This window comes from Protopterus annectens, chromosome 9.part0, assembly GCF_019279795.1.
Source record: "Protopterus annectens isolate FY-2018-M chromosome 9.part0, PAN1.0, whole genome shotgun sequence".
NCBI classification, from domain to species: Eukaryota; Metazoa; Chordata; order Ceratodontiformes; family Protopteridae; genus Protopterus; species Protopterus annectens.
The window spans coordinates 165,477,006-165,498,685 of NC_056743.1; the positions used below are offsets into that span (position 1 = coordinate 165,477,006).

General features: G+C 37.2%; 1 protein-coding gene across 1 annotated transcript in view; it reads right to left on the minus strand.

Annotated features, from left to right (window-relative positions):
- Nucleotides 1-21,680, minus strand: part of LOC122811112 — a 1,431,540-nt gene that overhangs the window by 521,668 nt on the left and 888,192 nt on the right. Inside the window, exon 8 of the mRNA XM_044082706.1 lies at nucleotides 12,105-12,422. Within this exon, the coding sequence (XP_043938641.1) occupies nucleotides 12,105-12,422 (318 nt within the window). The remainder of the gene's footprint in view (nucleotides 1-12,104; nucleotides 12,423-21,680) is intronic.

A 21,680-nucleotide genomic window follows, 5' to 3' on the forward strand; every position in this document is an offset into this window, starting at 1 on the left:
AGACATATACATTAATCAATGTATAATGGATACCAGGAATTGGTATTAATACAGTGAAATACCATCTTAATAAGATCATATCATTCTCTATAGGAGATATTATTTTAGCAGGTGACTTTAATTGTATCCTACATGAAAAAGATACTACTACTATAGGAAAAAGGAAAATTACATCTAATGCAAAACATTTAAAGGATTTTGTTAATTCTTATCATTTAAATGATATTAATAATCAGATAGACTCAAAATCATTACCATACACCTTTTTTCTAACAGATATAAAACTTATTCAAAAATAGATAGAGTCTTTATTTCTAACCAGATGGTAACAGAATTAATTAACTCTAAAATCATTTGTGTCCTATATCAGATCATAATTCAATTGTCTTTGAGTTCATGATAAAAAGTACTTACAATGTTCAGATCAAAAGGATACCAGCATACTTAACTCAACTAAAAGACTATACAGATTATATACTTTCAGAAGTGCAACATTTTTTAGACATAAATAATACTCCTGAAGTCTCCATTGTTTATGTTTGGGATGCTTTAAAATCATATCTATATGGACAAAGTATCAGATGGTATAATAATAAAAGGAAATCTTGGGATAAGGAATTATTAGATATTCAAAGTAAATTAGACTCTTATAAGCATAATAATAAAGAAAATATTATGGACAAAAAGTCATTGAAGAAATAAACAAACTAAATGAGAAATACAAAGAAATTTTAACTCATAAAGTTAAAATAACTTTAGAGAAATACAAGTTTTTGTCTTACTCAATAAGCCCCAAATACTTACATAGACTTAAAAATAAAACAAAAAAGTTGAATAAGCAAAATCATATCAAAGAAATTTTCTCTCTAAGGAAAAAGAAGAATGTTTCTAGTCTACCAGAAATATTAGATGAATTTAGAAATCACTTTCACAAAATTAATCATAATAACATTAACATGGAACCTAAAGATAAAATAAAGGAATTTATAACTATAAACATGAATAAAAAACTTAATAAACAACAGACTAAACTATTGGATAAAAGTATTTCATATACAGAGGTTGTTACACAAATAAACAAGCTTAAATCAAACAAAGCACCAGGTAATGATGGTATTATACCAGAGATATATAAAATTCTTTCTAAAAGTACATACTCATTAATACATAAGGTTTTTATTTTGGCCCAAAATGAGCTAATAACTCCCCCATCTTGGCAATACACATTTATTTCGCCAATTTTAAAACCCAATAAAGACCCAACTAGATGCACTTCATATCGACCCATTTCATTACTTAATATTGATTATAAAATGTTTATGAGTATTTTTGCTGATAGATTGAAGACAATCATCCCAGGCATTATAGATATAGATCAGACAGGCTTCATTGTAAATAGAAACACTTTTGATAATATAAGGAGGACTCTAACATTAATTGATTTTGCAAATAGGAGGAAGAAAGATTTAACACTTATTAGTCTCGATATAAGTTCAGCATTTGATTCAGTAAGTTGGGACTACTTGTTTACCACCTTACTGAAGTGCACAAACTTCTCAGATGCATTTGTAAATCTAATTGAACATCTATACAAAGGAGCATTGGCTTACATTAAGATAGGAACATATGTCTCACAAAAAATACCCATTTTAAAAGGTACAAAACAAGGGTGTCCACTCTCTCATCTATTATTTACTTTAATAATGGAGCCTTGGGCTAACCTGATCAGAAACAGTACTGATATAGAGGGATTTGAAATAGATGAAAATACAACATCTAAAATTCAACTTTTTGCAGATAATGTTCTAATTACATCAGCAGGATCTAATTCTTCTATGCAGTCTCTATTTGATAAAATGATGAATTTTAAAAATATTTCTGGTTTAATATTCAATGAAGAAAAAACTAAAATACTACCTATATATACACGAAAAAATGTTCTCATTAGTGATTTTAGTAAATATATACCCAATTCAGGTCAGATAACTTATCTAGGTATAATATTAACTAAAGATATCAAATCTATTATACATAATAATTATAATACCTGTCTTCTTAATATACAAAATCTTTTCAATACCTGGAATAATATGTTTTTTACTATGGAAGAGAGACTTACAATTATTAAAATGATAATATTCCCCAAGATATTATACTTAATACAATCAATAATACTCCCACCTACAAAAATAATTATCAAGAAATTGAATACACTAATGTTAAATTTCCTATGGGCACCTAATAGACCTAGAATTGCATTAAAGAAACATACTAATAGCTGGTCTCAAGGGGGCATTTCTTTTCCAGACTTTAACTTATATACTATCTCTTCTATTATAAAAGTTATTACTTTATTAACAGATCAGTCATATGTTGCAAAATGGATACATTACTGGGAACTAATTAGTATTCACTTCATGAAAATCTCTTTAACACATAAAAATATGATTGTAAATAACTCCATGCTATGGTTACTAAAATAATTTTGTTCTTCACCTATTACACCAAAATATATAGTTAGTTATCCATTAAACATTATTATTAGTTATCGTAATTTTATATTTATGCATCCTAAGTATAAGGAATGGAATTTTATTACATTCCCTATAATGTATACACGAGGTATGCTTTTGTCACCCACTTCTGAAAGAACTCATTTAGTCACAGACAATGATCTAAAGTACTGGTATCAGTTGCTATCTGATAATAAAGTTAAAAATTTTGACTTCTTAAAACAAGAATTTGATCTGAGAGAAACTTGTTGGTTAGAAGTTCAGACCTTTAGACAACATCTCATTAATAAAATTGATTTAATGTCTATAACAGTTAAATAATCTATTCCAACACTGATTGATTACTTGATATTAAATTTACAACATAAAGTTTCTGATAAAGGTAAGCTTTCATGCATACATAAAATTATTAGAGAAGAAACTTATTACAATGTAGATACCTATTGGAATTATTTCACTTCCATTAATGGTGAATTACCAAATCAACAAGATAAACAATATATATTGGAATCTGCCTATAAAACTACTTCTTCCATTATCTGGAGACTTTTTACTTGGAAATTTTTACATAGATCCTTTTATACACCTTTGATGATAAATAAAATAAATAATAAAGACAATCTATGTAAAAGATGTAATGTAGAAATTAATGCTGATTGGGCACATATGTTTTATGACTGTATAAAATTGAAAGAATATTGGAAGTCAATCAATGATTTTTGCAGGCTCTTTTTACAGATAATTTCATTATTTCTAAATCTCTTATATTATTCAACACTCCTGTACCTCAAAGTGTTAAAAAGGTTAAGCTTCCCTTGTTATGGTCTATTCTAGCAGTGGCTAGAAAAATAATAACCAGAAATTGGATTTCAGATACACCTCCTTCGTTTAATGAATTTAAAAATGTTATGACTGTAGTGTGCCATATGGAATTGATGACAATAAAATCAAGAACTATTAGAAAAACATCTTATTATATTATATGGGATACTTTACAAAATTTGTTAAAAAAATCTTAACTTCAATAGCATGGTATTTGAGTTTAATTAATTGATTTGAATGTAGTGGATGTCTTTGTAAATACTTTGGTTATTTTATTGAATGTTATAACCATTTCTATTTTAATTACTTGTATAAAATTGTTATGATATTTATTTTGTATGTTAAAAACAATAAACTTGTTTAAAAAAAAAATTATATCAAATATATCAGATGTCAAAAGGCTATGTTAGTAGCTCTATGGGAAATGGAATTAATGAAAAATGCTCAGAAGGGGAATTGTTAAAAATGGAAACTGTAGAAATAGCCCAGTAAGAAATATTAACTAATGTTCATATACCATAGAAGGGCTTGCCTAAAATCCAAACAAACTTCATCTAATTGATGGAAAAGACAGAGATAATGACTGACTCTACATGGCTGTTAGCTTTAATGTAAATGATTTCATTGTCTTGTTATGTTAGATCAGGACTGATTTTTTGCTAATGCATGTAACCTTTGAATATAATACTGATTCACGACAAAGGACACTTGCTGTTGAATGAAATGGATTACAGCCCATAAAATAAGACAGAGAGGTTGTTATGGAAATTAAACTAAGTGAAATGTTTCATAAGGTATTTACAATGACAGGACTGGGATCATGAAAATACCAAGTATGCAAATGAATACTAAACTCATACATGTCCTACATCAACTATAAGACTAAAAGAATATTAAGGAATCTAGCAAGCTCAATATTCTAGAAGTTATTAACAATATAAATAAAATTTTGTTGATGCTTAAAGAACACTTAATTTGCATTTAACCAGTGTGATAATAACATTAAATATTTGGTCCTGTGTTGTAAATAAGCGTACTATGTAAGCAGACTGTGCTAAATAGTTATCAAGAATTCCTTTATGTTGTCAAATAAAAGATAATGAACCCTAAAAATATACAGCAAAACTAATGTGTACAAGTCATATGCACAATCATAATAAATAGATCAAAAGACAAAAAATATCAAATATAGAATGCACGCAACGTACTGACATATTTAATTAGCAGGGCTTGTGGGGGGTGCAGGGTGCTTGCCCCCCTGCAAAAATGTTAAAAATAGAATTTTTCTGTTTTCTATTTTTTAAATGTTCAAAGCTCTGAAACTTCTATCACTTGGTCTCGGCCATATGAATTTCAAAGTTTTAGGACTTCGATAATCTGACATAGAACAATATATATTTACCAGATAGCAAGCAAAGATCTTTCCCAGCAACTGCTCTAGGACTGTCTATGCACAAATGTACAATGTAGAAAATGTAAAGAGATATTCAGCTAATAACTGTGAGAATCCGCAAGGAGACGATAGTACAGGTGAGATAAGCAAAAGGTTATACAGAATTATCAGTATTAACGTTATTTAAAAGTGTCAGTGGTAAAAGGACAAGAGTGATGGAGTAGAGAAAGGAGAAAAGGAAAGGAGGAGAAAGTAAAGACTATGAACAGCTCAAAATGAAGGGAAAATGATGTAAGAGAGAAGGGGAGTGGCTTGATACAAAGTTAGGAATGTGATGTATGGAGATAACTATTGGTGTCTAGATCAGTTCATTCAGAGGCCGGACTGGATAAGACAATAACAGGATTTACCTGGTCAGGTAACAATGCAGTTAAATAAATACATTTTAATTAAGTACAACTTAAAGGCCCATATGAAAATTAACACCATGCTGGAGTTTAACAAGATAACTGTGACATCAATGGTTCTTTTCTATAAATATGTGATATGTCACCATATATGTTAGCATGCATGGAAAATGATACACCACATCCATTCCATGATACAACACTGAGTCCACAGTAGCATAAGTGGACCATGCTGTATATTACCAAGTGTTTGTACTGTGTGTGTGCTGTACATCATACAAGGCCTCACCAACCTAAAAATATATACTATTGCAAAAGATAATTTGCATAACCCACAAGTTCTGTGTCCTTCTCACTCTCTCTCACACAAACACACACACACGCATACTTGCGAGCTCATGCACATGCATACACAGACACAATACATCAAAGATATATGCCAAATGCCCTGTGACGCTACAAAGGAATGTTCCAAAGAATACAGCACTGCTGACATGTAGTCTTCTAGAGAGGTTCTTGCTGTCAGGTATGAAATCTAGGGCACTTGCTCTGTGTATGAACAGGTAAGCATTAATTAATATGAAAACATCCATGTTTTATAACTGCAACATGTGACCAGGCTGTGGCCATGCAAATTATCATAGGTGCAAACTCTCCATGTCTAGCAAGTTCTGATGTCTGCAGGAAAATGTCAATAACACAGGAGATTCAGGTGTCAACAATGGCTGGGATCACGAAAATACTAAGTATGCAAATCTAGTGTGTGTAGCATCACAATATCTCATAAGTATTAATTTCTGCATAATAACTGCAGTGGTGGTGCTGCGGTAACGTTGTCGCCTCATAGTAAGACGCTGTCCTGTTTGATTCTCAGCTACAGTGTCTTCTGTGTGGAGACATGCGTGAATGGGCGTACCTTCGTTGAAGGTTGTGCGTCAGGGCCGGCAACTCGGTACGTAAAAATCTACTGCCAATCATTAGCGGACTGGAGTTCCACTGTGGCGACCCCTAACCGGGAAAAGCCGAAAGACACAACAACAACTAATTTCTGTATAATGGACACAATACACCAAAATATACTGTATGGGTGCCTCCCAGTATACACACACACACACACACACACACACACACACACACACACAAACTGTCAGCCAGCATGCAACTTTTGCTGTACATGAACCTACTCCAAATTAAAGGTAAAAGGGAGGACATCATGGGTAAATGCTGCGGTATGCTCCCTGTTTTCCACTGGTGATATCTGTATTAGCTTGTAGATGCAAGTTATGATATAGCAGGAAAACTTATCTTGCCAACACAGGGCCCCCATATTATAGCCTTCTGAACTGCATGATACACAGATGTTGAAGAAAAAAAAACAGTGGTCATACATCAGCAGCACCATGTAACACTGCACTACTTGAGTCTGCTATGTTGTCTTGCTACTGCATGAGGCTGCACATGCTTTCCAATGACACAGTGGGAACAAGCAATGATTGCACACCTGCACTGGGGAATCTGAAGCCTTCTATGAAATAAAGGGTTTCTCCTGATTGTGACCTATTTTGTAACTAATTCAGTGTTGCCCTCAACAATGGTAATGCACATGATATCTAACACATCATCAATATCTCAAGGTACACATTTGTATAGTTAGGTTCTGTCAGTGATATCAGTATCAAAAATATCATTTTATCCAATTTAACCCAGTTATTGTAAATTAGGAAACAACATGTAAAATCCGTTTGGATTCCTGCTAAAATGTCCACATCTTACATTCCAAATATTCTGACTTATTTCTTGAGAACTCAACCATCTTTTGTTACATCTGTTCTAGGCCCCAAATATATCCTCACTATGGTAGATTAGGTTGGAACCCCCTAGTCCATGAATAAGATTCCCTCCTGAAAGCTAACTGCCTCTCCCATAATTCTATTAAGCATTACTTGCAGATTATGTTATTCTGTAGTACTTGATAAATTTAAAAAAGAATATTTCAGTGTTGTAGAACAATTTGAGACAGTTTCAAGTTTTTTATAGGATATGTTTGTTTGTCTTTCGGCTTTTCCTGGTTAGGGGTCGCCACAGCGGAACTCCGGTCCGCTAATGATTGGCAGTTGTTTTTTTATGGTGTCGAGTTGCCAGCCCGATACCCAAACTTCAACGAAGGCACGCCCATTCAATGCATGTCTTTCGAATGCCCACTCAACCGCTGGGAGGACATGCAGACTCCACATAGGAGGCACTCCCAACACAAACCGAGAATCGAATGGGAGAACCTCTTGCTGTGAGGCAACAATGCAACCGCTGCACCACCGAGGAAGTAGAAGTTTTTTTATAGGATATAAAATAAAATAAATAAAGGTTAGAGCAGTAATCTATGTTCCCATATATGAAATGGTTCAGTAATAGTCATATTTATGTGGACATAAGATGGAGTAGTTAGGTGTATGGATTAAAAAGGATTCTATTATGGCAGCTAAGGATATGTGGGAAGAGACTACATACAAAAAATGAGAAGTTGGAAGCTTCTGACTATTAATGATACTAAGATACAAGGAGTGAAAATGTTTCTAGTCCCTTTCGCATTTTGTAAAGGTCAGGCATATATATATATATATATATATATATATATATATATATATTTTTTTTTTTTTTGTATCAACTACAGGAAAATTTGTGGACCATAATTAATAAAGAATTGAAGGAACTTTTTGGAAGGGAAAGAGGGCAAAAATGAAGCGGGAGAAGACATTTCTCCCAAAAGAAAGTGGTTTCAGATTACCTGATTTGAAGGGATACTTTAGAGCTACACAGTTAAAGGAAAACTCCCCCCAGAACCAAAATAAACCTTTTTTTTTCATTCTATCTTTGTTTCCTGACCTATTTTAACACCTCAAAATCTCTCTATGTGCTTTATTTGTAATTTTAGCCTGTTTTCTACAACATGGCTATCAAAGGAGCTTGATGCATCAACGTGACCTTGTTCTCCCTCTACCTTTTCTCTTTCCCATAACACTTTGTAAAACTCATGCCAGACATAAGTAACTGTGAATTCCCATGCCACTGACATATAATGGGATTTGTAACAGTCACCGTTACCTTTTTTTTACTTTATGTAAAAGGACTGCTTCTTTTCTGTCTCTAATCACCCTTGTGTATGTTTGGCTCAGCACTCATTTTACACTATACTTAGAAGTTATCAAGCTACAGCCAGAAAAGTAGCTTAACTGCTGGCCTTTTTTCAGGGTTTTCTTTTGTAGTCCAAGAGGAAATGACAGTCTCCTCCCCCACACTACTACAGAGGTGTTAAAACTGACACTGCACTGACAGACCCTTGCAGAGTCAATTCCTCTTTGACTACACAAGAAAAACATGAACAAAGGCCAGGAATTTACCTACTTTTCTGGCTGCAGCTTGATACCTTCTAAGTACAGTGTAAAACAAGCTATGAGCCAAACATAAATGAGGGTGATTAGAGACAGAAAGAAGTAAAAAAGATGAGTGACTCACACAAATCCCATTATATGTCAATGCATGGGAATTCACAGTTACTTCCTTATGTCTGGCACAAGTCATACAAAGCATTATGGGAAAGAAAAAGGGTTGAGGGAGAACAAGATCACGTTGATACATCAAGCCCCATTGGTAGCAATGTTGCATGTTGTAGAAAACAAGCTAAAAATACAAATAAAGCACTTAGCATGCTTCAGATGTGTTAAAATAGGTCAAAAAAGAAAGACAGAGTGTAAAAAACAGATTTTTGTTGTTATAGGGTGGAGTTTACCTTTAAGGCTCATATACACAACACAAGCAAAGACTACAAATCAAAATGGAAAGAAATTATGTTGAAACAGGTATGAGAGGGGGTCACAAAATGAAACAACAGGATTTTGGATGCAGGCCCTTGAGGAAAACATTAACACATATACAGTATATTATATTTATAAAGTAGGAGAAAAATATTTTAAGAACTAAGCCAGCATGGGAATGGAGAAAAGAGAGTTTATCTATAGGAATGAGTGTAAGTGAGACAGAGAAAATAAGCAAGAGGGGTCTGGGATTTATTGCAGAAAACTAGCACAGGAGCCAATGTACTGGGAGCAAATCACTAGGGAGGGAAAGATAATAAACTGCGATGAGGCCAAGCAGAAGTTTGGTCTACGGTTGGAGACTGCCTTTCCTACCAGTGGCTAATATCAGAGTATAAGCAAAAATGTGGGTAGTGGAGTGTAAATGAGAACCAGCTCCGGTCTAGTTTTTAGTTGAGTCTAAAACAGAAGCTGTTGTTAAAAATGGATACTTTATTTTATATGCCATAATAAGTACAGTTGTGTAAGAACTTACCATAACAGAAAACGTTCTACTGATCACTGTGCCAGTATTCCAAACAGATGGGTTTTTGCCACTGACATCCAGTCAGAATACCAAAGCCTAAACCTTCCAAGAATCATATATCTGACTTATGATCTCAGCCCGTGAGCACAGGAGTACATAAACAGAAGTACAAGTGTAAATCTTCAGACTATCTCCACGCTAGCAGCCTGAAGAATCTGGCAGGAAAGGAGTCAGCTAGGAAGGGAAAAGGCAGGAGAGCAAAGGTGGGCCCTCTTGGTCTTAAAGCAGCAGAGTAAAAAGGAAATGAAAGAGAGAAAAGGAGGAGGAAGGTGAGTTGGGAAGAAATGCTCTAACGGTGATCAAACAGGACATCTGCTGTTATGGTAATTTCATAAACAACTGTACTATGTCCTGACTGAAGCTATTGTTGCAGTATTCCAACCAGATGGGCGATTCACAAAGCTTAAGGGAGCAGAAGAGTGTATGGTTGAGAGCTGTCTAAGAGTTCAGAAAGGACTGACCTGGTGATGGCAGCCTTGGGCTTTGAAAAGGCATCTGCACAGTGCTTAGAGAAAGTGCGCAGAGAAGATTATGCAGCAGCCCCCCACAACCCTCAGGGCAAAAGTTTTTATTTCTGGAGGAAATAGTGAGTGGGGAAATTCATTGTTTCAGCGAGTCCATCTGTAGTGAGTTTTGATGCAATCAAGCAATAGGCAGCCAATAACTGATCTTATATCCCAGCATACACAATAGTTTGTTTTTGTAAAAGGCAGATCATGCTACTCAACCCGATGAAGTTCTTTGAAAGAGTTCATGAGGACAATGGATAAGGAGCATGCAGTCCATACTGATTATCTTAACCTTGGCAAGGCACTATCCCCATTGCTGGGATTACTGACAAACTCTCCCAACTCCATATTAACTTATCCATAGTTTGCTGGATTAGTAACTCATTGTTTGACAAAACCCATACTGCTAAGGTCAGGAGTACTTACTCTACAAAGAAAAATGTCACAGATACTGCCCCCAAAGGGCTTGGTCCTGGGCTCTCTCCTCTTGGGTATACTTATTTCTGTGATGTAAAAGCTGATATTTAAGGACTTTGGCAAACTGAGTTTGCTGATGATTTCAAACTGAACGTGGTTGCTATCAAACCCAAGTATGATATTCAAATTCTCCATTAAAGGCTGGACTGAACAAATGCTTGGCATATTACTCATCGGCCTACGCTCACCACCAAGAAATGCAGCAAACTCTCCTTTGGTAAATCTGGTATCACTACTGCTTACCAGATAAGACAGATATCATTCTATTTAAATTTAACACCGTCAGAGACTTGAGTAAGAATGTTTACAACAAACTATGCTTTGATGACCACATCTCTTTGGTGATTAGAAAATCCTTCTACCTTGTACAACATATCCTTCACAGTATCCCCCCAAGGTTCAAAGAAGTTAAAGCCCCACTTTACTCATCCCTAATTAGGCCCATCATTAAACATAATGAACATTTTAGCATGTACCCCACTACATACCCCAACCAGCTTTAGAAATCTCAAGGTTTCTTCATTAAAAAGATCTTGGGTTGCAGTGCCGTACTTCAGCTACTCTTCTATAGTAATAGCCCTGTCCCTCTACTCAGTATCAAACACAAACTTGAGGGGGGATCTCTTAACATTTTGTGCTATGAAAGACTCAACACTCCGAACTCTTTCACCTAAATAAAACCAATGGTAAAGCAAACACCCAGTCTAGAGACCGAAAGTCATACTGCCACATCAAGAACACCTACCCCAACATACCCCACTATTTCTGGAACAGGCTGCCCCTACTTATCAAGCACAGTTCATCACTGGCAACTTTTAAAATCAGTCTGGACAGGTGATCACTAATTTTCACTGAGGGTCTGTGGAGAAATTCTACTTAATGGGGGACATTGCTGGTCTCCCACCAGTAGTGGTCTGAGGTGGCTGAGCTTCTCAATGATCTCGGCAGTAAGCTTTTCAAGAATCAATGCACTTTTCATATCATTCTTCTCCTCACATTTCCACATTATTTACGAGTAATAAATTAAAATGTGAATAAACAAATTATACAGATAATGGTGGGTTCCAGACAGGCATAATGAAATATTTGTCAGCTACACAAAACTAAGGACAAAAGCAATGGTTAAATTTACTAAAGAAGTGCTACAGGGTTGCCAACTAGTATCAGTGCCTTAAAATATTTTCATAAGTAACATAGAGGGATGAGGAAAAAAATGTCAATTATGTTTCAAGGAACAGAAGAATACACAGAAAAAGTGATAATTCACAGGGGATGAGAAATGACAACGGACTTGTCAAATTTGTTAAATAGAGAAATTACAACAGTTAAAGTCAACAGAATAAATTTAAATTAATGAAGCTTGGAAATGAAAACTCACAAAAAGAATATACAACTCTGCAAGCCCTAAGGTGATGCAACAAAAATACTTGTTACAATGTATTTATTGAACAGTGCCTATCTGATCTATGCTTTGCACCTAAGTCTTGAAATTTTAGGAATGAAAAAAGCATACATCTCTTTGTCAATAAATTATTTTATTGATATAAATTCCTGAGTATAAAAAGCATAACAACTAAGAAGATTTTACCTTTGAAATGCAAGCAGAAAGGTTTTTCTGGTCTGTATGTGATGCCATAATGAACAACCTCCATAGAAAATTCTATGCCGTGATCATCTGCTTTGGGTTTAAATATTCTGCAAGTTTCTCTTCTATAAAGGCCAGTATTCGCAATCTCTTGAGGCTCTTGAACTGTAACTCCATCCACAGTACGTTCAAATCCACGCACCCATATGACTGTGCAGTCAGGTGGGAAGTACTTATCCACTGAACATGATAAAGTAATCTCCTTCCCTATCTCTGGGGCCGTGTCACTACTTTGAATATTCGTAAGTTTTGGGACTGAAACTGCATGAAAAAAATCACAACAAATTAAAATTACAATGGATGTGTAAAATCGACTGATGCAATATAAATGCAACAAGCTAATATTTAATGAATAAAAGTACAATCCATAAATGCAGCAGACCACAAATAATAATAAAATGAAAAAAAACATGTTTATGAAAAACGACCTGGGTAAAACATCAAGATCAAATGTGACTGCAATGACAATGAAACTGGTCTTACTCTCTCTATTTATGTTATATACATACATATATGGGTCTACTTCATTTGGTCGACTCACGCTCACATTTGGTAGAAAATTATTTCAGGCAGCACACCTCACTGAAAGCTCATTTCACTGAAAGCTCATTTGGTCAAGCTTCATTTAGTCGAAAATGAAATATAGCCCCTGCCCCACTGCAGTGCGACCCTGGAGTGAGAATACTAAGTAAGGGGGTGCGTGGGGGGCACAGCCCCCCACATAATTGTAGTGAATTCACTGTTATATGAAGGTGTATCCATTAAAATATATTAATATATATATGTTCAGCAAAAACTATTTGCAAAATGTGGGGATTACTCCCCCCACACTACTCACCACTAAACACACAACCTGTGATGAGAGACCTGGGTACTCTGGGTAGTCAGAATGATAATAATCTCACACTCAACCATCATGTAGCGGGAGTGGTCAGAAAAGTCTTTTACTTGATTCAACTCATAAGTAAAGGGACTGCATCCAGAAAAAAGGAGGCTATTACCTTCTATACTCCTCCCTCATTAGTCCAATAATTGAGAATAATGCCCAGTTTGGTATGCACCTTTCTAAACATCTGCACCACCTGGAAATTCCACAGAAATACCTCACAAAGAGAATCCATGGTCTCCAACACCTGTCCTATGTGGACAGGCTCAAGTTACTATCACCATCACTCTACTCGGTATCATACAGATTGCTCAGAGGTGATCTTTGTCTCGCCTACAAGGCAATCTCGGACCCTGCCCTACTAGTGATGCTCCATATCTGTAAGTCTTACTCCTAGAGCATTACCCGCTCGAATGTCCTGAATCTAATATGCGATAAGAACAAAACCTGTTGTAGAGACAGGTTTGTCTCCCAGAGGCTACCCCGTTACTGGAATAGACTTCCCATACACGTAGTATTTCAATGACCCTCTTCAAGAGCAACCTTGATGAGTGGATGTGAAACCACATGTTTGTCCCAGGGGTTCCACCTGCATCCCTCACTGACAGGGGTGACAAGTGATGACTGAGGTTTCTTTTTTGGAATAAACTCTTTGCTAGGCTTGAAACTGCCCCAGGGCCATTAGTTTAGTAACCTCCTATGATCCTACGTTGTCTGCTTCTCTTACGGTAGAAGATACCAAAAACAAATATTTGCCTTTTCCTACATCATTGAATGACCCTCTTGCTCCCCAGCCGTCAGCAGTTTCCGACAACTCTGGACCCAGAGAACACTGCTAATATGCTTACAGACAAACTTGGTTCCAGTTTCTCTTGAGTCTCAATCCCCTGCACACACACACCCCCGCACAGTCCTATTCTCCCTCCACAATTAACTGTTAACATGTCCTAAACACTTTCTACAAAAAACAAATACAGTAGCTGTGTAGTTGCTGACAATAGACCAAGCTGTCTCTTAGCACTAAACATACCCTCAAAGATTACTTTTAGCCTCCAGAGGTGAACTAATGTGGGGGCAAGTCTACCAAGGGTTCAAGCAGTAAGGGATTGCAGCCTTCTGCATTGGATTTTCATTAAAAAATCAATGTTTTTTTCTTTTAAAAGCTTTTTGTGTTCAAAATGCAAAAAGCTTAAAGTAAACTAGAGCTGGATTCTTTAAGGGTGTTCTTCTTTAAGAATGCCCTCTAGTCTGTGCTTCCCTGTGTGTGTCAATATATTGCTTTCTTCTCCTTTTCTGTATTAGGCATATAGAACTGAAATAGCTGCTGCCCGGAAACACACTTGTTGCCACCACAAAATTAAGGATGAACATGTGTGTGTGTGTGTGTGTGTGTGTGTGTGTGTGTGTGTGTGTGTGTGTGTGAAATGCCCAAGTTAAGGATGGCAGGTTACTTAACTTCATGTTCAAACCCTGTACCTTGGTGACAGGAAACAAGAGCTTGAATACTCTATACCAACTACAAAACTGAAAAAAAAAAAAAAAAGAGCTTTGGTGCATTTTCAAGAAATTGAGTTTCAGTGCATTTTCAAGGAATTGTAAGCTTCAGTGCATTTTCAAGGATCTGTGATTGTCAAGGGAAAAGATGTTATTGGAGCTGGCAGTCGGCAAAAATGTTCGGTGGTAGGTACGTGCTGACGTCCGCTTTATATCACACATCTCTTTACGGCTGATGTACGCTGAGTGTTGTGTACCACCGCACATACCTAGCAGAAGCATTTAGACTTTGGTATACTGGCTGGACATACGAGTCAGCCAGAGGTGGACTCCCTCATGTAATAAATACTGCAGCATATGAATAGAAGGACTAGAGACATTTACTGCTGCTCATGCCAAGTCTGTTTTCAATGTGCAACTGTTTTGTTTAGCAAATGATCATAGCACAACAGGCAGCATACTTGTTTTTGATGCAAAGGTTGTGAGTTCTACTTCTACAGCATTTAGATAAATTACTGATAATGTATTGTACTTTTAAGGGGTGGGAGGTTCTACAATCTGAGTGAATCCTCCTTTGGATGAGATCCCTAGTAACTATGAACATGTTGTTGGCTTGTCAACCATTCCCTATTGCAATATTATCAGCTTACCAATTTTTTTAGTGTAACATAGGCAATTTATTCTTCAGGGGCAGCAAGCACTGACTTTGTAAATGAAACACTGAAACAAAGTCGTTTGCTATCAGCAATCTCTTCAGTAGTTACACATCTCTTTAATGTGGAATTGTTCAGATGAATTTTACTTCTGCAGAGATTGTGCATATTGACTGATATTGGTGAATTGTAACAGATGTCTGAATGTCCTTTTACGGCTGAAGTGTTTTGAAATGGGCAGTTTTGTCATTATTGGGTCATATGGTTTGTTTCATTACTTACTTGGAAAAATACTACAAATTTAAAACTCCTAACAACTGGTGCTGTATTATACAAGAAGTATAATTTAATACACTCAGGAAGGTGAATCAAAGGACACATGCATATATTCATGGTCCTAAAATGTATGCAAAGGGGCTATGGGTTGAATACAGCCCAAAGGTAAACTATCTGCCACTGGCCAGATGCATTTTTATTAGAATGTGGGTTTCAATGGCATTTCAATGAATGTGAATTTCAAGAGCAGAAAAGTTTACTGTTAATGCTAAGTCTGTTTTCATTGTCAGACTGTAATTTTTGTTTAGTAAATGTCTGTTTTTGTGCTACACAATTTGAAATAACATATTTAAATTAAATCCTAGTATCTGTAATCACTGTAGAAGAATAAAATAGTATGCACACTAAGAGGTTTGAACAGTGTTTATGGTAACTGGGGAGAAAAAAGTCAAGTAAAGGGCCACTGGAATGGCTGCAGGGGTGTGTGTGTGTGTGGCCTGATCCATTAGCCTGTCCATTTGACCATGATCCAGCTCTGAAGTAAACCCTTTGTTTCTTCCTCTTGCATGAGTCCATGGTCCATGCATGAAAATGTAATACAGAACTAGAGGGAACTGTAGACAAGATTGGAGAGAATGGCGATTATTCTTAAAATTAACAGCGGCCTTCTAGTTGTACAGTAGTACAATGCAGTAGATAGTTTTGTAGAGTAAAAATGTCTTCTGTTTGTTTAACTGAACCTGGCAAGATGGAGTAATCAAAGCAAGTGAAATCAGTCAGGCCATTCTGTACTACCAGACTGAAAGTAAGCATTTTTTTAATGTGAATATAACTAGATTTTCTTTCTTATTTTTGGAGAGGAGGAAGAGGAATGGTGGCTAGGCTAGTGTGTGCGTGTGTGTGCACGCGAGCCCCCACACTTGTTTAAATATTTTAAAGTTTGGATAGTGTGTGTGTGGTGTGTGCGCATGCATATTGTTTATATATTTGAAAGTCTGGATAGAGTGAGTGAGTGAGTGAGTGAGTGAGTGAGTGAGTGAGTGAGTGTGCTGTGTGTCTGTGTGCGTGCATGCACACGTGAGCATATTTGTTTTAATAGTTTAAAATTGGGTAGCTATGTTCTTTTTTTTTCCCCCCACTGTTCTTTTCTGCCCTCTGTTTTGGTGGGGTGGGGGTGGGGGTAGCAAGCTGGACTGTCGATTAAAGTAACTTGCCTTTTCACTTGCTCAGCTTAAATTCTGCCATTAAGGCTGGCAAGTAAATATTTGTGTTAATAAACTGTAATATTTTTATCCTTTTGGGGGGATGGTATCCAGCTGTGCTGTGGATGAACATAATTTGTCCTTTACACTTGGCCAGTTTAAATTCCACTCTTAAGGATCACAGAAGGTTACTAGGCTAACAGCCCCAGGGCCCTTACAAGCCTGGCCAAGTTCAATCTATGTTCCCAAGGGTGTCTGGTTCAAACAGACACTAAAATCAGCACCTAATTGCCCCTGTCTGACAGGGACACAGGTGGACCCCCTCCCCAAGTGAATTTCCAGTTACCCTTCCAGTCATCCAAATTGTGCTTAAATAGGGCCTTCGTTTAAAATGAATAGGAAGCTTGTTCTAAAGGTGGGGCAACCTCTGTGAAACAAATCTGTCTCTCCAGCAAGTTCTGTTGATGTCACATACCAGGTTAAGGTCCTTTGAACGAGTGACCAGTGTGTCATTTGACTTGTAAATGTGCAGCATTAAGGTGCATTTGTGTAAATAAATTTGAATATTTATGCCTTATTTCCGCGGTGGTGCAGTGGTAGCATTGTTGCCACACAGCAAGAGGTTCTCCCGTTCATTTCTCGGCTGGAGTGCGGGGAGTGCCTTTTGTGTGGAGTCTGCATGTCCTCCCCGCGGTTGGGTGGGCGTTCGAAAGACATGAGTAAATGGGCGTGCCTTCATTGAAGGTTGAAAGTCGAGCTGGCACCTCAGTGTTCATGAAAATCTACTGCCGATCATTAGCGGACTAGAGTTCCGCTGTGGTGACCCCTAACCGGGAAAAGCCGAAAGACAACATGCTTTATTTTTTTTTGGGGGGGGTGCCAGCAACTTTGTCCTTTTCATATTATTTTAAAGGCTGGCTAGAGTGCATTTGTGTGAGATAAACTGAATTGTTTGGGGTGAGGGGTGGCTAGTTGTGCTATGGGAATGGGATGCATTCTCTTCATTTGCTCAGCTCAAAGTATGGTATTAAGTGCTGACAACTGCAAATTAATTGGGAGGTTTAAGCTTTTCTGTTCTTGGGAAGGGGTGGCTAGATGTGTTGATGAAATAACTGGTGCTCAGTTTAGAGTCAGACATTAACAGCTAGTGCGCATTTGTGGGAAATAAATTGGATTATTATATGAAACACATGTGAAACTGTCCCCAATTTTACAGAATGTTCTTGTATTTGTCTAATATGTTTGCACTGCAAGTTACTCATATTGTTTGTGTTGCTTATAGTCTGCCATTACATGAGTAGTGTGCATTTGCAGGAAATATGCTGTAGTCTTTACACACACCCAAACTCTTTCTCTCTCTGGGCCTTGAAACTGTTACCAGTTTTGCAGAATGTTCCCAAGTTTGCTTAATCTTGATCTCTTTCTAACAGAATTTGGGTTCAAATGTCCACAAAAGTTACCAAATCTCAAACTACTAGGTCAGTTCTTAGGGATGTGTTGCCAATGTTGTACTCAACTTTCCGAAGGAGACAATAATGCACTTTTGACATTTAAGTTCATGATCTGGCACTAGTTATTTGTTTGGGATAAGCGTTCCTGTAGGATGGTTGAGTCTTTTGGGGATCTGATCACTGCTCCTAGCTTGCTCCTGGCTGGCCATTACTTTGATTCATTTCATGATTACTACTAAAAACAATGGTCACAGAGGAGGAGGTATAAGAAAAAAATCTGTGTGTGTGTGTGTGTGTGTGTGTGTGTTAAAAAAAATTCGGCTCCAAGTGTCAAACATGCTAGGTATGTCACTGTTAGCCTCTGCACTGGGCATGTGCTTGTAACTTGGAGAATAGCCACTGTGGTGTGTCTACACAAGTGTGGCCCTACCAGTGACCCTGAGAACTACAAACAAATTAATCTTACCAGTATTATTTGTAAAGTTGTGGAGTTTATTATAAAGAAACTCAAACAATGAGACGAGTAGTCTGCACACCCTCAATCCAAATCAAACTGGCTTTGTAAAGGGCAGGTGCTACCTTGTAAATCTGCCCCCCTCCAAGCCATGGAAGGTGGGGAGCATGACTGAAGTACTGGATAATGGCCAGTGACTGCACATTATCTACAAGGATCTAGCGAACGCCTTTGACAGTAACACACACTGTGGTACTATTGAAAAGCTAATCTGGCTGAATATGAACCTCCTATGTAGCCTATTTGATAGCAAACCAGTTCACTTATAGAATATATGTTGTAAGACTTAATGACATACAGTCTTCTAAGAGAGTTGCTACAAGTGATATTTCACAGGGTTACAGACAGGGTCCCTTACTTTATGGCATACAGTTTTTGATCTTTAGGCTACCACCAATGGTCTGTGGCTGATAACATTTGCTGATAAACTTGGTCTCCTGACCATGGGCTCAAGCTCAGTGCTAAAAAATATAAAATAGAATTCCTTGTCAAAATAAATACCCCTGCACCTACCACACAGAAGATACTTGCCTTTAAAAAGTTGGCGCTGCTTTTGGAGACCTATGAATATTCATTAATATTGAACTGTCAATCTAACCATCAAGCATCAGCTACTGTTAGGAAATCATTCTACCTGGCCCAACAAATTACTAAAGGCATAACTTCCAGATCCATAGAAGTCACTGTTCCTCTCTTCATCCCCAAAAAGGCCCATAATAGAATGCAGTGCCTTCTTTGGCATGCACCTATGCAAGCACATCGCCCAACTAGAAAAAAAAGAGAACAATGACATACATTTGGATAATCTTTGAAAAGAAAGGGTAGTAAGGGGTTAACTTAATCTGTGTAGAGGAAGGAGTGGGAATTGGTTCAGACTGAACACATGATGTAAGTGGGGTGAATTTTAAACAGAGTGTAAAGTTGTATTGTTTTATCTGAATTAGCTGGTTGGTACTTTGTGGATTTATTGCCTGGAATTTTTACTTCAAGTTACTGCTGTGTGGATTTAACTGTAGACCCTGTAGCTGTTTGTTTCATATAAGAATTGTTGGTTCTTTCCTGGTTTTTGGTCAAACTGTGTGTTGTGGTAAAATGGCTACAGAGGGGACTAACAGTACTCAGACATCCTTGTCACAAAACAAGGACTTGGGTAATTTAACAATGCTTGTGGGGTTGCTTTCCAAATGAGTAGAAGATCTGACAACAAGACTGGACTCGCTAGGTGAGGTTGGGGCACAAAATCAGTCAAGGAACAGCATGAACACTATGAACCAAATAAGAGTAGGACAGTCCAGTGCTACCCTTTCAGCCGAAACACATTCCACCTCAAACAGGATTTATACAGGTATGCTGCGTGAAAATTCATTCTGAGTGTGCAAACTAACAGAACAGTAACTAATGCTGTGACAACCCCGAGGCTTACTGGGGCTCCAAATATTACTTTCTGGTTAAGCGAACCTTTAATATTAAGTAACCAAGGATCAGCAGTACAACAGGAACATTCGGCTGGGGGGGGGGGGGTATAACAGTAGCATGGTAAATTTAAAAACATTGGACTATAAACTTTTAAAACATAAGAAACTGCAACTTGAAATAACATATTTCTGTGAGTGCATAAAAGAAAGAATAGTCCCCAAGGGACTGCGTGGCTGGCAATACCCGCCAAGTCTTGAGGAGGGTTCAGTGTTCCATCAAGATTTAATTAAACTGTTCTATAGACATGGACTTGAACTACTAGAGCTGATGTTAAAACACTATCAGAATGCTACAGATAATTTAGCAAAAGATATTGTAAACGTAGACAATGAAATTAAAGCGAATGCTGACTTTGAGCTGTACCGCTTTGAGTATAACAGGACATTCAGTAGTATAGATCAACACAGAGAAAAGTACAGTTTTGTACCTACCATAAATGGAGATGTTCGAGTTTATTCACTGCTGCAGTCATTACACTTGGGTTATCCTGCTGTCAGGCGGTCCCGCAGTCAGCCAGAGTTCCAAAGTCTTGGTCCGGCATCAGTTTCTGTCACTTCTTCCCTGACGTCAGTGCGCCAGGGGTATATACAACGCCATTTTCTTCAGTTTTTCTTGCCCCAGATGCCAGGTGCCCCCAAATAGGTAGGCAATACATATTGCTAGTAAAACATACATAAAAATAAAAACAATACCTTCAGCTACAAGCAAATACACCACATAGGTTGTATAGGATAGAAAGGTATAGATAAGTCCCAGCTAAGAAAGAGGGGATGGAGGGAGGGTAACCTGGACTGCAGCAGTGAATACACTCGAACATCTACATTTATGGTAGGTACAAAACTGTACTATGTTCATCGTGTTTCACTGCTGCAGTCATTACACTTGGGTTGAATCCCAAAGCTGAGGTTGGGTGGCTGGGTCTATATAGGATTTGGAGTGGCTATGAGACCCTGCAGAACTGCAGTGGCAAATCCAGCCCTGGATTTGGAGTAAAGAGGCAAGTGATAATGCTTGGTAAAGGTGTGCACTGAACTCCAAGTTGCAGCTTCCAAAATATCCTTGGTTGGTACTCCTCTAAGAAAGGCCGCTGAAGTGGTTGTCACCCTGGTAGAATGAGGCCTAATGTTATTAGGCACAGTTTTTCCATGTTGTGTGTAGCAGAAACGGATAGAGTGTCCTATCCACTTTGAAATGGTCTGCTTTGAAATAGCCTTTCCCTGTGAACCTGCAGCATATGATACAAACAGTTGCTCAGTTTTTCTGAAAGCTTTTGTTTTGTCCAAGTAGAAACGTAATTGCCTGTGTATGTCCAGTGAGTGAAGAAGTCTCTCCCCTTTAGTCTGGGGATTTGGATAAAAGCTGGCAAGTGAATAGTTTGGTTAAGAGCCACACTGGATACCACCTTTGGCATAAATGTAGGGTTTGTTCTTAAGGAAACTCTGTCTTGATGAAAAATGATGAAAAGTTCCACTGCCTTTAATGCCTGTAACTCTGAGACTCTTCGTGCTGAAATTATTGCCAGCAGCAGAGTAGTTTTCCATGACAAAAAGTTTAATTCTGCTGAAAT